The 21,103-nt window shown below is 49.2% G+C and overlaps 1 protein-coding gene across 2 annotated transcripts; it reads left to right on the forward strand.

The window, feature by feature from the left end:
• Positions 1 to 8,174: 8,174 nt before the first annotated feature.
• Odf1 (outer dense fiber of sperm tails 1) lies at positions 8,175 to 17,284 on the forward strand. Of its 2 annotated transcripts, XM_057792626.1 has the most exons (3): positions 8,175 to 8,490; positions 9,343 to 9,349; positions 16,834 to 17,284. In XM_057792626.1, exons 1-3 carry the CDS (start codon positions 8,175 to 8,177, stop codon positions 17,282 to 17,284), a joined length of 774 nt encoding a protein of 257 aa, XP_057648609.1. The 2 variants fall into 2 exon arrangements, with proteins under 2 accessions (XP_057648609.1, XP_057648610.1); XM_057792627.1 differs by lacking the exon at positions 9,343 to 9,349 and having other exon boundaries at positions 8,175 to 8,461.
• The last annotated feature ends 3,819 nt before the right edge of the window (positions 17,285 to 21,103 follow it).

A 21,103-nucleotide genomic window follows, 5' to 3' on the forward strand; every position in this document is an offset into this window, starting at 1 on the left:
ATGTGTATATAAATATGAGTGTGTGTGTATATGTGTGTGTATAGCGGTTGGGAACAGAAAACTAGAAAAATCTTATTTAATATGAAAAATATCACCATGCAATATGCCACTAAAAGTCATTTGTTCCTGTCATTGGCAAATGAGCAGGGTGGGTTGGAGCCAGCTTGCACTGGACGGCAAAAGCCGATGGTGGGCATTTCTTCTCAACTGGGTGTTCCATGTGATCATACTGGGTGCTTGATGCCGGCCCTCACGGGTGTGGTGATACCATAGTAATTTGGCACAGCTGACCAGCCAGCCTATTTGTCTCTCTCGCCACATAACTGCTGGCAAGTTTTCTGGCCAATGGATGGTTCGTGACCAACCATAAACCCTAGTCTGCCTGGCCACCACCATGGTGAAATACCGTGGACTGGGTGGTTGAAACATGGGGGCCTCTTTCTTACAGTTCTGCGGCTTGAAGTTAAGCATGAAGGTGTCAGCAAGTGTCCTTCCTCCTGAGCCCTACACCTTCTCACTGCACACGAGGCCCCTCCTCTGTGCACAGATGTCCTCTGTGCACAGATGTGCGCTATTTCCTACATGCTCCCCTCTTCCCACATGACACCAATCATACTGGATCAATGTCTTTCTCATATGACCTTCGTATCAAACGTGGGGGCACAGCCCATGTCCCAAGTCAGGTCCAGCTACCTCAGTAAGCCAATTGAAAGATTCAAATTAGAAGTGGAAGCCAGAAAAAGGATATTGTACTCAATGTGGTCATGTTGGGAATAGGGACAGAGAGACCCAGTCAACCCCTCCAGTCAGTCTTGTGCCAGTCCCTGAAGCTAGGTCAAAGTTTAAATGAAGGGCCAAGGATTTGTTTTTACATCTAAAGGGTGCCAGTCATAGCGTGACTCCGCCCACTGTTGACTCCTCAGTGTCTGGGCTCATCCTGCTAGGGGATCTGACAAGTTGTTAGCTGTGTGAACTCTCCCCTGGCAGGCGGGCGACAAGCTCTCCCTCTGACCAGTGTCCTTTGCTTTTCCCAGTCCCATTTCATGGAGGCCCAACATGTCTATAGTCTGGTACTCAGATTGTCATAAATTACAAGTGTCTCTTCAGAATATGTTCATTTTTAAGATGCTGTGCCTTTAATCCCATCACTTGGGAGCCAGAGACAGGCAGATCTCTGTGAGTTTGAGAGCAGCCTGGTCTACGTAGTGAGTTCAAGAACAGGCAGGGCTACATAGAAGGACCCTGTCTCAAACAAACAAAAACAAACAAGAATATTTCCATTTCTGCCAGGCCTATTCCAACATCGTTCAGCACTGATTATTCTTTCTTAAATTCCCAATCTTCAAAGAGATTACATTGGGGTTAGGGTTTCAACATAGGAATTTGGAGGAATACCATTTAGTCTGTAGTGCCATGTGCTATGGTTTATAGGTCATGCATCTGAACACTTGGTCCCCAGCTGACAGGGCGGTTTGGGGAGGCACAGTAGGTGGAGGTGGGTCACCAGGGACGGGTCTCTACGGGCCTCTGAGGGGTATAGGCGGACCGTGTTTCCTACCTGAGCTCTCTGCCTCTAGAACATCACAATAAACAACCACTCTGTAAGGTTCCGGTCACTGCGGACAGACCACACCAGCCACCGGGACGGACTGCACACCCCTTCGATTGTAGCTGAGTCAAGCTCACACCCTTTCATTTGCGCCCACATATTTTGTTAGAGCAACAGAAACATCAAATACCCCATGCGGCCGGCGCTTGGGAAGATTCGCTTTATTTTCAGGTGCATTCATATTTCAACTCCCGAGGAAGACAGAATTCAAGGTATTCCAGGTCCCCCTGGCACAATGGAGAACGGGGAGGCTGGTAATCCTATGGAGTAATGAGGTCTTGGTTCAGGGCCTGTCAGCTGCTTGGCTCTCATCTCCTAGGGAGCCCTGAAGATGGGCGGGGCTGGAGCTTGTACCAGCTACAAGTTTGTCAAGTACAGGGAGGATGAGGGGCCACAGCCACAGGAGGACTGGAGCTTTGAAATATTCTGCTCAAGTGTTTTCTTGGAACTTGCTGAGCCCCGCGATAGCAGTGACCTTTTACATCAGCCAGGAGTGAGCACAGGGCACCCATGGCTGCAACCAGAAGGAAGCCCAGCGCTCCTTCTCTCTCCTCTCCTCTCCCTCTTTCTCTTACACACACACACACACACACACACACACACACACATACACCCCTTACCTATCAGGTTAAAGATTTCCTGTTAAAGATTTCCATGGGGGCCCATGGCTTAGCAAGTAGAGGCACTTGCTGCACAAGCCAGAAACCAGAGTTCCATCCCCAGAACCCATGGTAAGATAGAGAGAACAGGACTTGTCAAAAACTGTGCTCTTATGTCCACGCGTGTCATAGCACACGCATGCCCGTGCTCTCTCTTAAAATACGCACGCTCTCTCTCATGAAAATTTAAAAGGGGTGGGGTGATTGGTGGTGGAGAGATGGCTCAGCAGCTAACAACATTTTACTGCTCTTGCAGAGGACTGAGGTTGGGTTTCCCAGCACCCATATAGCACCCTGCCTGTAACCCTAGCTCTGGCTGCTGCAGGCACCTGCACACACGTGATATACATACATACACTCAGGCACACAAACGCGTACACATAAAATATGTAGGTAAGTAAGTCTTTCTTTTATAAAGACCCCATGGGGCTGGGAGACTAAAGGAAGATAAACCACGCGAGCTAATGAGTTCAGAGGATTGTTGTCTCAGCACCAGTACAGCTTATGCCTGTCTCACAGGCTCGCCTGCCCCGGGTGCGCAGCCGAGACTCTCTGCCAGAGGGAGACTGGTGTGGATAAAGGGCTTTCCAGAGCTGAAGTTCAGAGATTCTCGCTCCATAGAAATTTCTCTTGCCCTAGAGATGCTGCTGTTGGATGATCTTCCTGGCATTCCCTACCGTTTTCTCTCACATGACTCATCGTCTTTGTTCCACACCCATGGCCTTCTGTATGACAGCTGTTCTTGGTGTGCCCAGATCCGGGCCGTGGGGGAGCAAGAGATGCTCTCCTCCGGGCAGCAGCTGCTTCCCCTCCAAGCTCAGCCTGGAATGGTCTCTGCAGGTCGGCCAAAGGGAGCCGGCTGTCGTCCCAGTGGAGTCCGTTTGTTGAATTTTTTTGGTTTTCTGCTCCTGGGGCTGCTGCGTCAGGCCTCGCTCACGGTAGGCAGGCCCTGCCGATGTGCTGAGTCCCGATTCTTTCCGTTTTTCCTTTCCCTTGAACTTGGCCATCCTCCTGAAGAGCTGCAATCACAGGCCTGAGCCACTGAGCACTTGCCTTGGCTTGGCCACTTGTTTTTTGTCAAGGCTTTTATGTAGAAAGCTGGCCTCAGACTTGAGGTCATTCTACAAGTGCCTCTGAAGGGCCAGAACCCCACCACGCATTACCACAGTGCTAGGGCCTCAGCTGACCTCCATAAGTAAAAAGAAACAGAGGGTTTTGAGCCAGGGCTGGTGGCAGATGCTGTAATCCAGCACTGGGAAGTTCAGCTGAAGCAGGAGGATTGCTTAGAGGTCAAGGCCAGCCTCAGCTATTATATATAGTAAGTTCTGGGCCAGCTTGAGCTACATAGTAAAACCATTGTCTAAAAACCACAAAACAGGAACAGAGAAGAGAAAGAAAGAGATGAGGTTATTGGAACCATCCGAGGAGCTGACAGTCCCGAAGCGCAGCTGAGGAACGTTTTGGAAATGCGAACTATGTTTAGGCACTATGGTAAGCAGGAAGTTCCAGGAGGACGGTGGGTTGGCCAGCTGAGGTGCCCCACCTTTGGCTAGGCAACTTTATCAACGGTAGCTAATGGCGGGATAAGGAGAAAGTTCTTCATCCAAAAGCAGGTTCCGTGGATGGTGGACAGGCCAAAGACGTGTCTTCTCACAGAGAACTTCCCTGGTGGCCTGCTCGGAGGGATGGCCCCAGAGCTCGCAAGGGTGTGTGTGATGCTGATCTCTCCACTGTACCGAGGCAGGATCTGCCTCTGAACCGGAACTCATCAACTTGACTAATCTAGCTAGTCACCTTGCCCGGGGAATCCTGTCTCTATGAGCTGGGGATCCCAGCCCTGGTCCTCAAGCCATCAGAGAAGCTCTTTGTCCACTGAGCCATGTCATTGGCCTCTCAGCTGGATTTTTGAGATGGGGCCAGAGGTGAGCCTTCAGTGGACAGAGTGCTAGACACACGCTAGCTAAAGTATTTCAGGCCTGTGAGATGGCTCGGGGTAAAGACGCTTGCTACTGTGCAAGCCTGGTGACCTGGACTCAATCCCTGGAATGTACGTAAAGGCGGAAAGAGAGAATTAACTTGTGGTCAAAATTGTGTCTGACCACTCCATTTGTGCAATAGGCATATGTAGCCACACACACACTAGACTAAACACTTTTTTTTTGTTTGCTTTTGGGGATTGAACCCAGAGTCTCTCACAATTCTGCTGCTGGACTACACTCCCAGTCCTAGGAAGGAGAGTTTTCAAAGCCACCTATATCTTACTTCTCAGAGATAACCAGTCATTTTTTTAAGGGTCATTCTTTCCTCTGGATCCTTTTCAACAGAATTAAAGCCATGTTGCAGCATACACACTGTGTGAATGGACTTGACCTGGATCGGTCTTGCCCCGTGGAGGAGCAGAAGAGGCCACCTCTGGCACACAGTTCTGCTAACACTAGGACCAGGCAAAGGCTGCCTGGCTCGGGAAGTTGCCACCTCCTGCCCTCTAATCCCAAAGGAAGATCTATCTGGGTACCAGCCAAGGTGAGTTGGGCGTGTCCATGGATGCAGTCTTTTGTAACGGACAGCCCCCACTTCTGTGTTAGAGCCCAAGAACGTGCTTGTGTTAATAGTTCAAGGAGTTGTGCCTGTACCTCGTCCTTAAGAATTTTTAGCAGATTCTAATGAGTTTCAGCCTTGTCCTTCTGATGTGAATGGATCATAATTTCACTGACTCTTGTTTTCTTTTGACTTGAGACATCTCACTATGAAGCCCAAGCTGTCACTGACCTCATAAAAATGCACCTGTCTCTGCCTCCCAAGTGCAAGGATTAAAGGTTTGCATCACCACGCCCAACAATAATGTAGCCCAGGCTGGCCTTGAACTCGGGATCCTCTGCAGAGAGGATCTTCGCATATCCTACCACTGTGAGCCAGCACAGCTGTTCCACCGAATCTTTAAATGTACTTATTCAGTTGCGTCAAATGATGTAAAAAATCTATTTCATGGTGGAAGAGTGGAATTCCTAGGGGGGGGGTGAGAGAATGGGAGAGCCCCAGGTGCAATGAAGTCAGGACTATCTTAATAACACGCCGTGTAGACTCAGCTGTGTATTTAAGCTCCGAATGATGTGTGTTTAACAAGTTAAAACAAGAGCTGCCTGTTCAAACCTTTGCTGACATTTGCTAATCATGGAATTCATTGCGATATGAGAATCCAGTAGTCTTTCATTTGGAGTTAGAGAAATCCGGGCACACTTACAGGTCGTGCTCCTGGTACCAGAGGCCACCCCTCGGAACCACGCGGAATCACCTGCTAAGGGCATTAGCCTGTCCCAGAACTCGACACTGCTGTTTGACTTATTCTGACCTCCCCTGCTCTGTGCTGGCTAAGTGTCCCTGACATTTCCTCATCAGAAGGGGATCCTGTAGGTCAAGGCTGTGGAACGCTGAGCCACTGGGAAGCCAGGCTGACAACAGACAACAGCTTGGCTTGGGGGCTATGGCCTTTCTGGGGACCCTTAAGAGACTTTCATGAGCTTCGTGACACCCCTACTTCTGGTTCTTTTGCCTCAGTAGCATGTCTCTGCCCTATCCCCACGTGTGAGCCGTTTATGTTTCATGTCCCCCCTGGTCTGTACCTCTGTCTGTCTTTCTCTGAGTTTCAAATCACTTTTCCTTGAGTCTCCTCCACAGCTCACCTTGAAGCTGCCACTAGCCTCTTGTTTACCACACTCTACCCCCAGGTCGTTGTCTCAGACTCGGGAGTCACCACTGGGTCCTCCTTTACTCCATTTTCATTCTGCTCACCACATTTTGATTATTCATTTGACGGCTTGTTTTGTAAATGCTAAGCACCTACAATGTACCAGGCATGGTGTTAGGTAGCTCTTGGTGAGCAAAACCAGCCAATATCCTGCTCAGTTTTGGAAATTGACAAATAATTGTCACTGAGAAACATGTCGGTGCTGCAAATAGCATTCAATGAACAGAGGGCTCGACCAGCATCACGAGGCCGTGGGTCAGTTCCCACCATCTCATAAACAAGGTGTGGTGCTTTACACCTGAATCTCAGCGCTTACGACATGGAGTGAGGAGGTCAGATACAGGTTATCTCAGCTACGTATGGAGTGGCAGGCTAACCTGAGCTACATGAGTACTTGTCAAGGAAGGAAGAAAGCGAGAGAGAGGAGAGAGACAGATAGACAGACAGACAGAGGATGTTATAAATGTTTGGTGATGGGACAAAGAAGACTTCCCAAGGATAGGCATGCGAGAGAGAGCAGTAATGAGCTAGACAAGATCAGAGACTTCGGTGTCTAGGCAGGCAGAGCAACTGTGTTTAAGTCCAAATGAGACGGAAAGAGTGAGGTACAGCCTTCCCAGAGTGAGCCAGTGAGTTTTAAGGCAAAATAGGGACATTGAGGGGTGACAAATTTATATGCAAAATCTGTCTCACTGCAGTGTGGAAAAATCAGATTGGGTGGGGCTTGAGGAGCATGAGACAAGAATGGGCCCAGTGACTTCCTTTAAAATTAGATAGATTCATTTTATTTTACGTATGTTTTGCCTGCATGTATTTGTGTGCATGGTCCTGCTTGTGCCTGTGGAGGTCAGAAGAGGGAATCAGAGGCTATGAAACTGGAGTTCCAGTCATTCTGAATCACCGTGTGGGTGTTGGGTATCAAACTCCGGTCCTCCGCAAGAGCACAGACACTCCTAACCACTGACCCATTTCCCCAGCTCCAGTTCCTTCTCTCCTCAAGCCATGACCACCAGCCCAGACTTGCCTCGTCTCTTGCCTGGGTCTGATTTACTTTTGACATCTGTCAATAGGAGAGGATGGATAACCAACGACCCTTTACCGAACTCAAAATGAGAATTCAACCCCGTGCTGTGGCCTTCAGACCTAGTTAGTTCCCTCTCTGGTGTCACATGTGTCCACATCTGTCCCTAGGTCTTAGTCTAGGAAAGGGGAAGTGAGGGACAGAAATAGATTAGTACGAGTCAACTCTGAGGCCGAGGCCGCGGGCTAGGAAGCTGATCCACATTAGAGCGTGGCCAGGCTGAAGCAAGGGTTTCAGGCTAAGGGAAGAGGACCAGGGCCTATGCTTGGGAGGCACTCAGGGGCCAGACAAGACCACAAGTATCCGTGTCGGGAGGTGGTTCCTGAAGATAGGACCCAGAGCAGTAGGTGGGAGCATATGAGCCCCAGACTAGCGGAGAACTGATGTTTCTAGTTAGCTAGAACCCTCGCTGGTAAAGGATGGGCAGTTGTCTATGATGTCTGAGGCCCTGGGTTTGATCCCTGGCACCAGGAAAATAATAATAATAATCACAGGTGGGACTCGGAGATTTGGGCCTGAGAGAGCCAATGACAAAGGCAGAAGTGAGGCTGAACTTGGTGGGAAGAAAGGGCCGACAGCCAAGTTCCTCACACTCTACCTGTCTGAAGCCCAAATAAACCTTACAGCCAGGCTCAGGGCTAGAACTAGAAGGCTCAGAGACCAGAACCAGGCAACTCGTGCCCTTTCCACACCAAGGTCAAAACCACAGTCACACCCATATCACAGCTTCTTAACACCACAAGTCAAGGCCACTGAAGGCTAGTCCGTGAACCCCAAAGAGCTGTGACTGCTGGGGAACCCCACAAACACTAAGGTAAGTGAACATCAGTGTGAGTATGGTCCTGGGAGTAGCCCTGAGGAGGGTCTCTGGGGACCATAACTGTTTGTGGTTGGCATGGTAACCAGGAGACTATGACATCCTTAAGGGTGGGCGGGGTCACAGAACACAAGCTTTAAAGTAAGTGAATCATGTGTGGCTCATTTAATTTTAAAGGAGGCCTCTGAGAAGAGCTTAGAACAATTTTTTCCTCTGAGTGCCGTTTCCCAAAGGTACTCACAGAACAATAAGGTGTGACCATAATGGCTGCACTGAGTTGTCTTTTGGACAGTGTTAGAAGGGACATAAAGAAGGTGGACAGAGAATTAAGGCAACTGAGATGTATCGACGAGCTCAGCTCCCGCTGCCTGTGCGACCTCTACATGCATCCGTACTGCTGCTGTGACCTGCACCCCTACCCCTACTGCCTCTGCTACTCCAAGCGGTCCCGCGCCTGCGGCCTGTGCGACCTCTACTACCCGTGCTGCCTGTGCGACTACAAGCTGTACTGCCTTCGCCCATCGCTCCGCAGCCTAGAGAGGAAAGCAATGTGCGCCGCTGAGGATGAGAAAAGAGCTAGTGGGTCCAGTGAGAGACGACGTAGCCACAGTCAGAGCAGCAGCCGCAGCAGGGGAGGAGGAGGGGCGGTGGGGACAGTTGTCTAGACATGAAAAGGGGTCAAGACAGTGACTCAGGTGACTTAGGAGAGGAAAAGGGGGGTCCATGGTGGGAATAGTGGGGTTCTCCAAAAGCAGCGTGTGGTGGTGCGCTGACAAGGTTGGTGGGAGTTTACAGCAGGAGCGACAGTTGATTAAGTAAGGTGTGGGGGAGAATTGAGGGTGTCGCTAAAAGCTACTGGGAGCAGCATACTGGGTATGACTGAAGTGATCTAAGGAACTCTGGACTTGCAGAAATGACTGCAGGAGAAGTCATAGTCATTGATCAAATCCTTATTGTTCGCCAGAAGCCTCGGGAGTAGAGAGCGGACTGAAGGCTAGAGGCTCCTAGCGAGGTTCAGGCAGAGCTGATCTGGAGTAAGGGCTGCCCTGTTGGCCTTCCCCTCCACCTCAGAAAGGATGGGCGACAGGCTCAGCCTTCACAGTAGATTCAGACGGATTTCTGTTGAACTGGGTTATTCAACTGGGGGAGTTATACTTCCTTTAATCCTTGCCTATCCTTTTCACAGAGACCTATAGTCTATATAGATGGGGGGGCATTGTTTTCTGGTTATATAAGTGACTACCCATCCACTGAAACAGGAAGAAGGCGTTAAAGAGGTGGGTGTGATGGCTGATCCCATAGCCCTTGCGCTTGGGAGGCGGAGGCAGGAGGCTCACAGGTTCTTGACCAGCTTCTGACACAGAATGAGTATGAGGCCAGCATGGACTATGTGAGACTTTCCCCAATGATTGTAAAAGGGGGGTTGAAAAGTTGCAAAGTTCTTCTATGTATGGATACATTAAATGAAAAAGCAAGAGGTAGAAACACCATGTTTAATAAGGGATTGTTTTTAAAAATAGAGCAGAGACAGATATGACACATGGGAAGACGGGAGGTGAAGAGATGGGAAAGGAAGGAGTAGTGGGTGTGTGGACGGACAGAGCCCCTTGACAACAGTGACCATGAAGTTTTATTGAGAAGGGTGGTGGGACAATTACTGGTGATGTCATCAGTCCCAAGGTCAGAAGCACACCTACCTGACGATCTGGGATGGGGTAGTCGCCTACAAATTTATCTACAATTTTGAAGCAATGTTTACTTTTATTCCCCAGGATGTCAAGCTATGAAACTCACTGCAAAATAGGGACTAGTTAATGTCTGCCCCAAATATTAAGTGTTCTTTGTGAGGTGTGTCCTCTCTCCATGGATGGCTCTAAGTCTTCTGTCGTGGTCGTCTGGTGTCCCCACTCCCTGCCTACACTTTCAGGGCAGATTCTTTTCTGCCCACTGCCTTGTCCCCCTGGCTTCCCACGAGATGGTTTCCTGGCACACAGTAGACTCAGCCTCAAGCCTCACTCTCTACCGTGATTCAGAGGGAGCAGCACTTTCTCCGGTCTGTGTCCCCTCGGTTCTGTTCTGGCAGTGTATGTGAAGTGGGCAGTGCCCTTACCTAGTTCCTGGCCCTGTGACCCCCAGGTTTGTCCTCCTTTATCTCCTCTCCAGCACTTTAGTTCCAATTCACGCCACCTGGCGACAGTTTCAGCTCTATTTCCAACAGCCTGAGGCTTCACTGTCTGGGAGGGCTCCTGTCAGCTCTAAACCTGCAGCTTCAGTCTTCCTGAATGGGGTGAAGATGGAAAGCTCAGCTCTGACCTCCAATCCCAAAGGACTCATGATGAATTTTTCTTTCAATGAAATGCCTTCTTTCTTTTTTTCCTATCTTTAATCTAGCTCCTGACCCGTGACTGAATAGGACTCGAAATAATCAATCTCCATTCAGTTTTGTTTTGTTTTTTTAAAACCATCTTTGGTATGAAACTGTGCTCAAGGTCTTTTGAGTTTAGAATTCATATTTGCGTGACCTCTGCCCCTTTAAAGAATGTCTGGGCACTGGTGACATGTCTTTTCAGATGTCTGACTGTGTTGTCCAGAAGGTTCCTTATCCTTGATCTATAATTGCCTCAGCTATATTGAACTTTTTTTTTTTTTCTGAGTCTGAGTCTTCCATGTCTCCAGTGTTTCCTACTTGGCAAGAAGACTGAAATAACAGTTTTACCTCCACAGGAGACTGGAGAGATTGCTTAGAGGCTAAGAACACTGACACTGCCGGGCGGTGGTGGCGCACGCACGCCTTTAATCCCAGCACTCGGGAGGCAGAGGCAGGCGGATCTCTGTGAGTTCGAGACCAGCCTGGTCTATAAGAGCTAGTTCCAGGACAGGCTCCAAAACCACAGAGAAACCCTGTCTCGAAAAACCAAAAAAAAAAAAAAAAAAAAAAAAAGAACACTGACTGCTCTTCCAGAGGTCCTGAGTTCAATTCCCAGCAGCCATATGGTGGCTCACAACCATCTCTAATGAGATCTGGTGCCCTCTTCTGGCATGCAGGCATAATGATGTATACATAATAGACAAATCTTTAAAAAAGAATTAGAAATTCCCACTGCATGTCTTTGCTGTTTGATGTACGTATGTGTACAGCGGGCTGTTTTAGGCAAGGATTTAAAGCCTTGCTCACTCACTATCGGTGTTTCTTAAGCCACTGCTTTAGAAGCCGTTGTCTCGGACCAGACTCGGCTCTTCTGTTTCATTGCCGCTTCAGAATTTTCCTGTCCTTTCCTGTTGGACTCTGAGGTCCAGCAGTCACCTGTCTCTTCCCTCGCTTTTGGATTTGAAGGAGTGGTGGTGACGAAATTTGGTTTTCTTTCACGAAGTCACGCCACCAGCCTGAATTTAGCCTGTATATCCACACTTCCTAGGCTTTCTTGTCTCTAAAGCTAGAGAAACTAACAAAACCCGTCCTTTCTCCATCCTGTCTGATGAATGAATGCCCATGGTGACACTGACTTCTGGCTGGAGTCCTTGCAACCCGGCGCATCTTCGTTTGCAGTGCGCCCTTGAGCTGCACGGGGCTCAACCTCTGTGCCCCTTCCTGACTCCTAGAGACCAATCCCAAGACTGCCTTCCATCCACTCATCCAAACATCTGAGGTTAGCCTGACTCTTAATAAGAAATTCCCTGGAAAATCCCCCACACAAAACATGCTGTCTAAAACCCCAACTATTTCTCTTCTTTACTTTCACATTGTGAGTTTGAGGTTTTCACTGAATCTACTCAGTCATTGAGGCTGATGCAAGGCAGAGGTCTTATGACTACCAAAAGTTGATTTTCCCCCACTTGCTGCTTCTGGGTTCACTGAAAGGTGAAGTGAATGGCCTCTTTAGCGTCCTTTATACTCTTTCTAACTCCTACCTCTCAGAATCCATCATCACTTGAAGAGTTGATGCCCATGTGGTCAAATGCAATTTTCAATTTTACTTTCTGTGCTAGAAATAGAACCCAGATCCTTGGGTATGCTAAGTAAGTATTCTACCACTGAATACCCGCCAGGCTCAGATGTGTGTCTGTTATTTGGTTTAACATTTTTGTTTAATGGTACAGGCTTGGGAATTGTTCACATAGGGTCTCGGGGTAAATCTGTGTAAAGTACAGCCCACACAGCCCGATAAAGACAACTAACAATTCACGGGGTGAAAGCTAGGTGCCCAGCATTTCCTGTTGCTGATGACTAGGGGGTGGCAGAGCAAAGCCAGATCCGCCCGAGTCTAGAACACACGTGCATAATCACCTGCCAGTTTTTAGAGTGACCCTGAACCGGTGTTAGCGGCATCACCCGGAACTTACTAGAAAGACAAAGTCTCAGCTGTATCCCGCCCTAGTGAATCTAGAACTCGGGTGGGAACCGGACACCTGTGTTTTGCGAGCCCGGCTGGAAGTTCTTCTGCACCAATACCACAGAATCTGCTCCTGCTGCCCAGTGACATTTGTCTACTCCAGAAGTCTGAGAGAAGGAGAAGAGCAGGAAGAGAAAGTAGAGGGGCCGAGGACATAGCTCAGTTGCTAAAGCGCTTGCCCCACAAGCATGAGCTCAGATCCTCAGGATCCACATAAAAAATCTGGGTGCTGTGGCATCTATAGCCTCAGCACTGGGAAGGCAGAGACAGGAGGTCCTCGGGGGCTGGCAGCCAGTGTAGTCTAATCAGTGAGGTCCAGAGCGAGCCCCTGTTCCAAAAACTAAGGTTGCCTGATGTCAACCTGGCCTCCACTCACACATATGCACGCACACACACACACACACAAACATATGCACACACACACACACGAACATACACACACACATACACATATGTACACACACACAAACATACACACACACACGAACACACACACACATACAAACATATGCACACACGGGGGCGGCAGCAGCAGGGGGCAGGTGATGATAAAGATGAAGATGTCAGGAGTGTTTAGGTAGCTCTTTGGGACAGGTTTAAATTCAAGAGAAAAGGAATGTTCCCGTGAAGTCTGAGGAGGCCCACCTGTCTGTGCTCATTTAAGTTCCTGTTACTTTCTCCTGCACTAGGTTGAAATTGATCTCTGTGGAAACAGCTGAATATATAACTCTACTGGGAAGGCAGGGTGTTTCCCATTCAAGGGTAGCTGGACATGGGAGTGAACCCAGCTGTGACAGGAGAAAAGTGGGGGGCTCTGTGGAGCTCCCCTCACAGGCGCAGTCCTCCTGCCCCAGCTGGCAAGCTTCCCTAGTCCACAGGAGTGGGGCACAGGAGGCCATGCGCCCCTGGCTCAGAACCTTGCAATTATGGAAAAACCCACTTGGGGTTGTGGGGAACCCACCAGGCAAGAGGCATGTTCCAAGTTCAGAATTGAGTTTGATGAGTCAGATGTGGCCCCAGCAAGTTCTCCTACAACCCACACATTCCCCAGAACCATTAATGTAGAAATGATAAGAAACCTGGCCTAGTGGAGACTTTTAGGCAGTCTTCTGGAGACTCAAAGTGTGGGACTCCTGGACGGTGTGGAGCCCTTGCATAGTGTGGGGACCCTGGACAATGTGGGGACCCTGGATAGCATGAGGCCTCTGGATAGCATGGGGTCCCTGGACAGTGTGGGACCCCTGGACAGTGTGGGGACCCTGGATAGCATGAGGCCTCTGGACAGCATGGGGTCCTGGATAGTGTGGGACCCCTGAGAGTATGGGGCCCTGACAGTGTGGGACCCCTGGAAGGTATGGGACCCCCGGACATTGTAGAACCTCTGGACAGTTACTGCAGAGCCAAAGGAGTCAAGGTGACAGGAACAGAGGGAAGTGAGGAGGGGCCAGTAACAGAACACATTTGACTAAAGCTGGGACTCAGGTGTCTAAGAGGAAACAGATCTGAAAGTTGGCTGTGATTGACAAGTCAGGTCCCAGGCTAGGCTCCAGTTCCTGCTGCTAACAGACTGAGCTTTTCCGGGAAGAATCAGCTGAGGCTTAGGGAACCTGCTCGGGAGTCTTGGCTTGCTTTTGTTAGTCCCAGCCCGCCTTCATTATCAATATCAGGATTCCACACTTCTCATCCAAACCAGACCGACTTTCCCTGCACATGTACACACGCACATGCTCACACACATGCTCACACACACACACAAAGTCCTGAGAGGCCCTTCACATACACCTCTGGCTGCTTCTTCAAGCCACGATCCAGCCAGAGAGGACTGGTGTCTGGGCTACGCCCTTGTGAGCTCCTCTTTGCCCTCCCAGAGCTGGTGATTTCAAAGAAGCCAATTCTCTTCCTTTCTTTTTGGGATGACCCTAGGCGCCCGGGCACATATAGGATAAGGAGGACTAACCAGTTTCCTCGGGGCCAGGGTGGAACGGAGGTGAAGGACTCACACCGCGCCATCTCTCTGCTGCTCAAGTCGTCTCTGTTTGCTTCAGCGCCTCCTAGGAAAGAGTGCTAGTGGTCACTTTGTGATCAGCCAAGCCCGTGTATAGTTTTCAGTACAAGAGTAGAAATTCACCTCATTAAGTCAGTCCCATGAAGTTTAATCAAGTGAGAAATACAAATTAAAAGCAGTGTGTATAGCACGATTTGGAAATAAGGGCACACATAAATCTATGTTTATGTAAAAATCACACACACACAACTCATTCACTCACTCACACACACATACACATAGACAAGAAAATACAACAAAAGTACTGTTATGTGTGTTATAATATTAAAAAAATACTTTAGTTTATCTATGTCCCCTGGATCTTCTAAAATGAACTGTGTAACTTAAGCAAAGAAGAATGTGTTTAAATAAAATCAGTATAAAGAGGGATACAGGGGCTGGAGAGAGAACTCAATAGTAAAGAGCATTTGCTGTTCTTCCAGAAGACCCCACCTCAGTTCCCAGCACCCACTTCAGGCTGCTCACAATCACCAATAACTTCAGCTCCAGAGTATCCGATGACCCTGACCCCTTCAGACACCAACACTCACACGCACAAACTTACACACAGACACATAAACCTGCACATAGCTAAACTACAGTAAGCAGAAATCTTCAAAAACATTTAAAGCGGTGCCGTGGTAATCTCGTAGGCATCACGCGCTGTTGTGAAGTTTAAATAAAGCACCACCTCTGGCGTACTCAGCACTGGGAAGGGTAGATTTTAAGAAAAAAGAAAACAAAGGCCTCCCAGCCTAGCTGAGCATTAAGCACCTTCGGAAAATGCATTCTGTGTATAGGTAGACGTCACAGGTAGGCGGGTCACTCGTTATCATCCCGGACCGAAGCAGAGGAAAGCTTGAGAACTTGTCTGCACAACAGAGCCTTGCAAGATGTGAGGGAAGAGAGTCCAGTTCTGGGGCCACGGCTCTGGTTAGGGACTTTGGCCCTCCCTCTCAAAAAAAGTTATTTTTACTTTTGTGTTTATCTCAGTGTGAGCATGTGCACATTAGTGTGGGTGCCCAAAGAGATAGCCAGAGCCTCTAGAGCTAGTTACAGGAGGTCGTGAGCTGCCTGACATGGTGCGGGGAACTGAACTTGGGTCCTTTGGAAGAGTAGCAAGAGCACTCTCTCTCTCTCTCTCTCTCTCTCTCTCTCTCTCTCTCTCTCTCTCTCTCTCTTGGCTTTTTGAGACAGGGTTTCTCTGTGTAACAGTCCTAGCTGTCCTGGAACTTGCTCTGTAGACCAGGCTGGCCTCAAACTCACAGAGATCCACCTGCCTGTGCCTCCCAAGGCTGGGATTAAAGGCATGCACTGCCACCACCCAGCGTAGCAAGTGCTCTTATCCGCTGAGCCATCTCTCCAGCTCAGCTTTCCTATTTCTTGATGCATCCTCACTGCCCAATCAGTGCAAGCTCCTGCTATTATTAAGGGTTACACCGCAGTGCTGTACAGCAGCAGCCACGGCAGAGGTGCCCAGCAGCCGGTTCTTCAGGCCCTGATTTCTAGCTCACTCCACTCTGGCACCTACATTCCTCTCATGAGTGATTTCAAGTTAGCAACACAACGTTGCTGAATGAGGAGCTGGGGAAACACACACACAACAAACTCTTGCAAGATGATAGGATCCCAGCCAGCACGTCACTGGGAAATCTCCATGTATCTGTTCCACAATGGCAGCCAGACAGACTGGATTTCCAGCTGTCCAGGGTCTCGCCTGGTCCAAGGAAGAACTAAGCCAGAGTTCTCTTGCCTTGTCCTTTGCCAGTGAGCTTTCTGGTGGAGTGTCTGTCTGTCTGCCCAGTGATGGCCAGATAAAATCATGCTTTAATGTCCAGATTACCTAGCAACTGTTAGGTTCAAGCAATCCTCCTGTCTCACCTTCTGGAATAGCTGGGTCTACAGACACACACATTATTCCTGGCTTTGATCTTTAAGACGCAGAGTTTAAATGCTAACTTACTGGTTGTGTCTCATTAAAAAAAAAAAAAAGAACATTGAGCTGGGGTATGGCTCAGCAGATAGGGCTTCCCCAACATGCATGAGGCCAAACCTCAGCATCAGGAAACCAAAGCAAGTCTGTCTAACAAGATAACAGTAATCAATCAAGCAAGATGTATGATGAACCCAGTGCAGTGCTGAGTAAAGCATGGTCTCATTTAACTCTCCAGCAGTGTTGAGATGGACTATCACCATCATTACAGGTAAGGAAGCTGAGTCACAGAGTAACCAGGTTAAGGACCAGGCCAAGAGTCCATAACTTAGAGCAGGAGGAGCTAGATTTGAGCATTAGAGAAAGATCTGAAAGAAAGGCCAATGGGTTTGGATGGGGTTGATATAAGGAAAAAGGGGGTGGGGAGGTAAGGCGGGGTGGGGACTCAGGGGTGGGGGGCTTGGGGACTGGGGTTGGGGGGGCTCCTATTTTATGGGTGGTGTGTAGAGTCCAGAGGTCTAATCTCTCTTTCTCTCCCCGCTTTGTAACCACAGACTCAGAAGGACCACAAACAGAATCCTGGCCTCATCTTGCTGCAGCAGCAACATCTTGGGATCGGTGAACGTGTGTGGCTTTGAGCCCGACCAAGTCAAAGTGCGCGTCAAAGATGGGAAGGTCTGTGTGTCAGCCGAGAGGGAGAACAGGTACGACTGCCTCGGATCCAAAAAGTACAGTTACATGAACATCTGCAAAGAGTTCAGCTTGCCGCCATGCGTGGACGAGAAAGATGTGACGTACTCCTACGGGCTCGGCAGTTGCGTCAAGATCGAGTCTCCCTGCTACCCTTGCACATCTCCCTGCAACCCCTGCAACCCCTGCAGCCCCTGCAGTCCCTGCGGCCCCTGTGGCCCCTGCGGCCCCTGTGGTCCCTGTGGCCCCTGTGACCCTTGCAACCCCTGCTACCCTTGTGGAAGCCGATTCTCCTGTAGGAAGATGATCTTGTAAGGCGTATGCAAGAACCTATGTCTTAGCAGCAGTCAGTACACCAGCCAGACAGCTCTAGAGCGCTTCTCTTCCCCTTCCCGTAGCCCATGTGGTTCAAGCACATAGGAAACTGATTACACAACTGCAATCTGACAACCTCGTGTGCTGCTCTTTTGATTTGACCCCCTGCAGAGTTAGCTCATTGAAGAATTAAGGGCAAGGGTGGAAGACAGAGCAGACCTGTCCTCCCTGTCCTCCATACCCAACAACCTCTAAACCCAGAGGCATTCCCCGGCACTAAATAATCCTGGGAAATGGCCCTGCCTTCGGGGAACACTGTTAGAGTAGTTGAGGTGGAAGATAATACTCAGTGAGGATCTGGTGGTGATGCGCCCTCCTTCCCAAGCCCAACAAGACTGTGGATTTACTTGGGGACCAGACAGTCCTTGAGAGAATAGGGCAACGCACAGTACGCTCGTAGATCCAAGAGCAGAGCAGCTGTTGAACTACAGTGTTTCAGAATCCCTGTGGTTTTGACACTCCACCCCTGGCTCAGGGTATTTTGCAGCCTCCTGGGGATTTATTGAGACTCTCTCTCTTTTGACAATTCTTCAAGTTGGTTTTAGGCACAGAAGGTCAATGGAGCCAGAAAGTACAGCTTCCACAATTGACAGTGTACCTCATTTGAATTTGAGTCCTCACCAGTGTAGCTCAAGAGCCAGTCTTGTTTCCTTGTTTTTGAGGCTGGTCTTACTGTGTAACTCTGGCTGTCTAGAAAACTCATTATATAGACCAGGCTGGCCTCAAACTCACAGGAATCTACCCGCCTCTGTCTCCTGAGTGCTGGGATGAAAAGCGAGGCATGTGCCACCACGCCTGGCTTCCAGAGTGACTCTTGACTGCTGGGAAAAAGTAACTATAAAGGAAGGATGAAGGGACCCTGGAGAGGAACTGGCTGAAGCTGGTCTCAGGCTCTTAGAGGAAACAGGGCCTCTGGTTTACACAGCTAAGTCTTTTCGTTGGTTTTAGCTGCCTGTGGATTAGAGCGGTTTTCTCAGTGTGGGCAGTGCTTCAGAATTACTTGAGGAGCTGTAAAAATATGGATGCCAGGCTAAGAAGATGGTTCAGTGGGTTAGAGTGTGAGCTGCACAAGTGCAAGGGCCTGAGTTAAAATCCCCGGTACCCACTAAAAGTTGGGCATGCCTGCTCATACTTGTAACCCCAGCATTGAAGAATGGAGATGGTGGGTTCTGGGAGCTTGCTGGCCAACTAGCCTAGCCTATGTGTTGACTTTCCAGCTCAGTCAGCGTATTAATTGGGGTTCTCTAGAGGATCAGAACTGGGAAGATGAGTATACATTTAAAGAAATTTATTCCATTGGCTTACACAATACTGTCTGGGGGCTGGAGAGATGGCAAAGAGGTTCTGAGTTCGATTCCCAGCAACCACATGATGGCTCACAACCATCTGTACTGAGATTCGGTGCCCTCCTCTGGCCTGCAGACATGTACAGACAGAACACTGTGTACATAATTAATACATAAATAAAGAAATCCTTAGCTGGGAGGTGGTGGCTCACGCCTTTAATCCCAGCACTCGGGAGGCAGAGGCAGGCGGATCTCTGTGAGTTTGAGGCCAGCCTAGTCTACAAGAGCTAGTTCCAGGACAGGCTCTAAAGCTACACAGAGAAACCCTGTCTCAAAAAACCAAAAAAAAAAAACTGTCTGGGTAATCTAACAATGGCTGCCTCACACCTGACAATTTCTCAGTCCCTAAGGCTTGGTGTCTCAGCAGTCCCATTCTGATGCTAAGCCTGAAGGATTTCTGGAAAGCCTCTTGTTTTCAGCCCCTTTGGAAGCCCCTTAAGTGTGGCTCTGACATCAGTGAAGGAACATGGCCGTGACGGCAGCAGCGACAGCACAGATGAATGCGCCAGGCGGAGCAAAGGCCAGCAGACACTCAGAAGCAAAGCGTCTCTCTTGGACCTTGTTTTCTGGGACGCCACCAGAGGTTCAAGAAAAGGCCTCACAATGAGCCCCGAGGCTTGCCTTTCAACTGCCTCCGGAGCCACTCAAGTTGACAATCAAGATTAGCCGTGACAGTGAGAGACACCTATCGAAAGGAGGTAAAGTGGAGAAGAATAGAAGACACCATTGTCTTCCTCTGGTTTCTGCACACACACACATAGACACACACCTTTGCATTCATGTGCATACACAATACACAGCACACTACCCATAGCACACAGTACACACACGCACACAGACATGCATCCTTACACTCATATGTATACACAATACATACCACACCATGCACAGCACACAGCACACACATGCACACATGGATACACACCCCTACACTCATGTTTATACACAATACACATCAAACCATATCATGAACAGCACCACAGTACACACATATGCACACATAGACACAAACAACCCTACACTCAAGTACATACACAATGCACACCACACCACACACAGCACAAGTATACATGCGTGCGCACACACACACGCACACACACATTAAAAATATTTGTATGCCAGGATGGGGGAGTAGCTCAGGGGTGGAGTGCTTGCCTCACAAGCTCAGGGCCCAGGACTCTGTCTTTCTCCCTGAGATTAATCTCTCTGGAGAGTAAAATGTTCATCAACTTGTGGGGTAGCCCGGGCAGCGAGATCTCTAAAAGTCTCCCAGGTGATTCATGTGCATAGCTTACAGTCAGGAGCCCTGGGTGTTCACGAGGCGCTCCGAGCCTTTCTTTCAAAGCCACCTTCAAGTCCAAGTTTGCGAATACAGAGTGACAGCAGACACACCTGGCTTTCGACTGAGGGCTGGAATGGCCCGCTAACATAAACGCCAAGTAAGAACACTGAGCCGTTTCCAATGAATCACCAACTGCTACCGATTTTAGCGTACCAAACTCTCTAGCATATATATATATGCTAAGTTCCTAAGTTGTAAACTTTTGAAAATGACTGAACAAATTTCACTCTATCCAGCTTATCCTGTGAGATGTTACCCCTTGAACACGTGAGGACCTTAGCCCTTGCAAGAGCACCATTCCAGGATACTGGTAGGAATGAGTCGTCTTTCTATTTCCCTTGCTAGTGTAGTAATCCATCCACTTGTCTACCAGCCCACTAGCCAGACATGTGTATCAGACACGCCAGCATCTGTGCTCCGCAGTGGAGAGGAGGATACTCTTTCACGGGTGGATTAAACTCACAAAGGAGGGCATATGGGGAAGGGTCCTCAGTGCAGAGCGGGGGAGACGCCTAAGACACTACACACGAAGAGTTGCAAAGGCCAGAGAAGCTCTTCAGACCCTGTCCTCAACATTGCTACAGTGAGCACTGTTGACATTACTGCCTTGCACAATGCCTCAGGGAAGCCAGAACCTGGCCTCAGAGAGCTCCCCATCAGCCCTGGGGGGCGGGGACCAAAACGATAAACAAGAGTTGAGTCTGGCAGGATGGTTCAGTGGATAGGGAAATTTGCCACTAAGTTACCACCTGAGTGCGATCCCTGACGCCAACAGGGTGGAAGGAGAGAACCAGTTCTCCCCTGACCTCCACATGTGTGCCGTGGCACACATGCACACGAGTGCACACACACTAAACGAGCACTAAAGAGAGGACAGTTTTCAAAGACCAGGGTTTATTGACTAGTACTTGCCCTGAGCTGAGGCACCGTGCCAGGAGCTATTGGTAATAGATGCCTTTCCGGGGATTTCCGTAGAGGGAGGCAAGACTAGAGCCCACAGCACAGTTTCAAGTTCAGCATGCATTGTCCGTGTACCTCTGACATCAGAGAAGCAGGAGTTGGGTGAAGTCA

Source organism: Chionomys nivalis, chromosome 17 (genome assembly GCF_950005125.1).
Source record: "Chionomys nivalis chromosome 17, mChiNiv1.1, whole genome shotgun sequence".
Classification (NCBI taxonomy): domain Eukaryota; kingdom Metazoa; phylum Chordata; class Mammalia; order Rodentia; family Cricetidae; genus Chionomys; species Chionomys nivalis.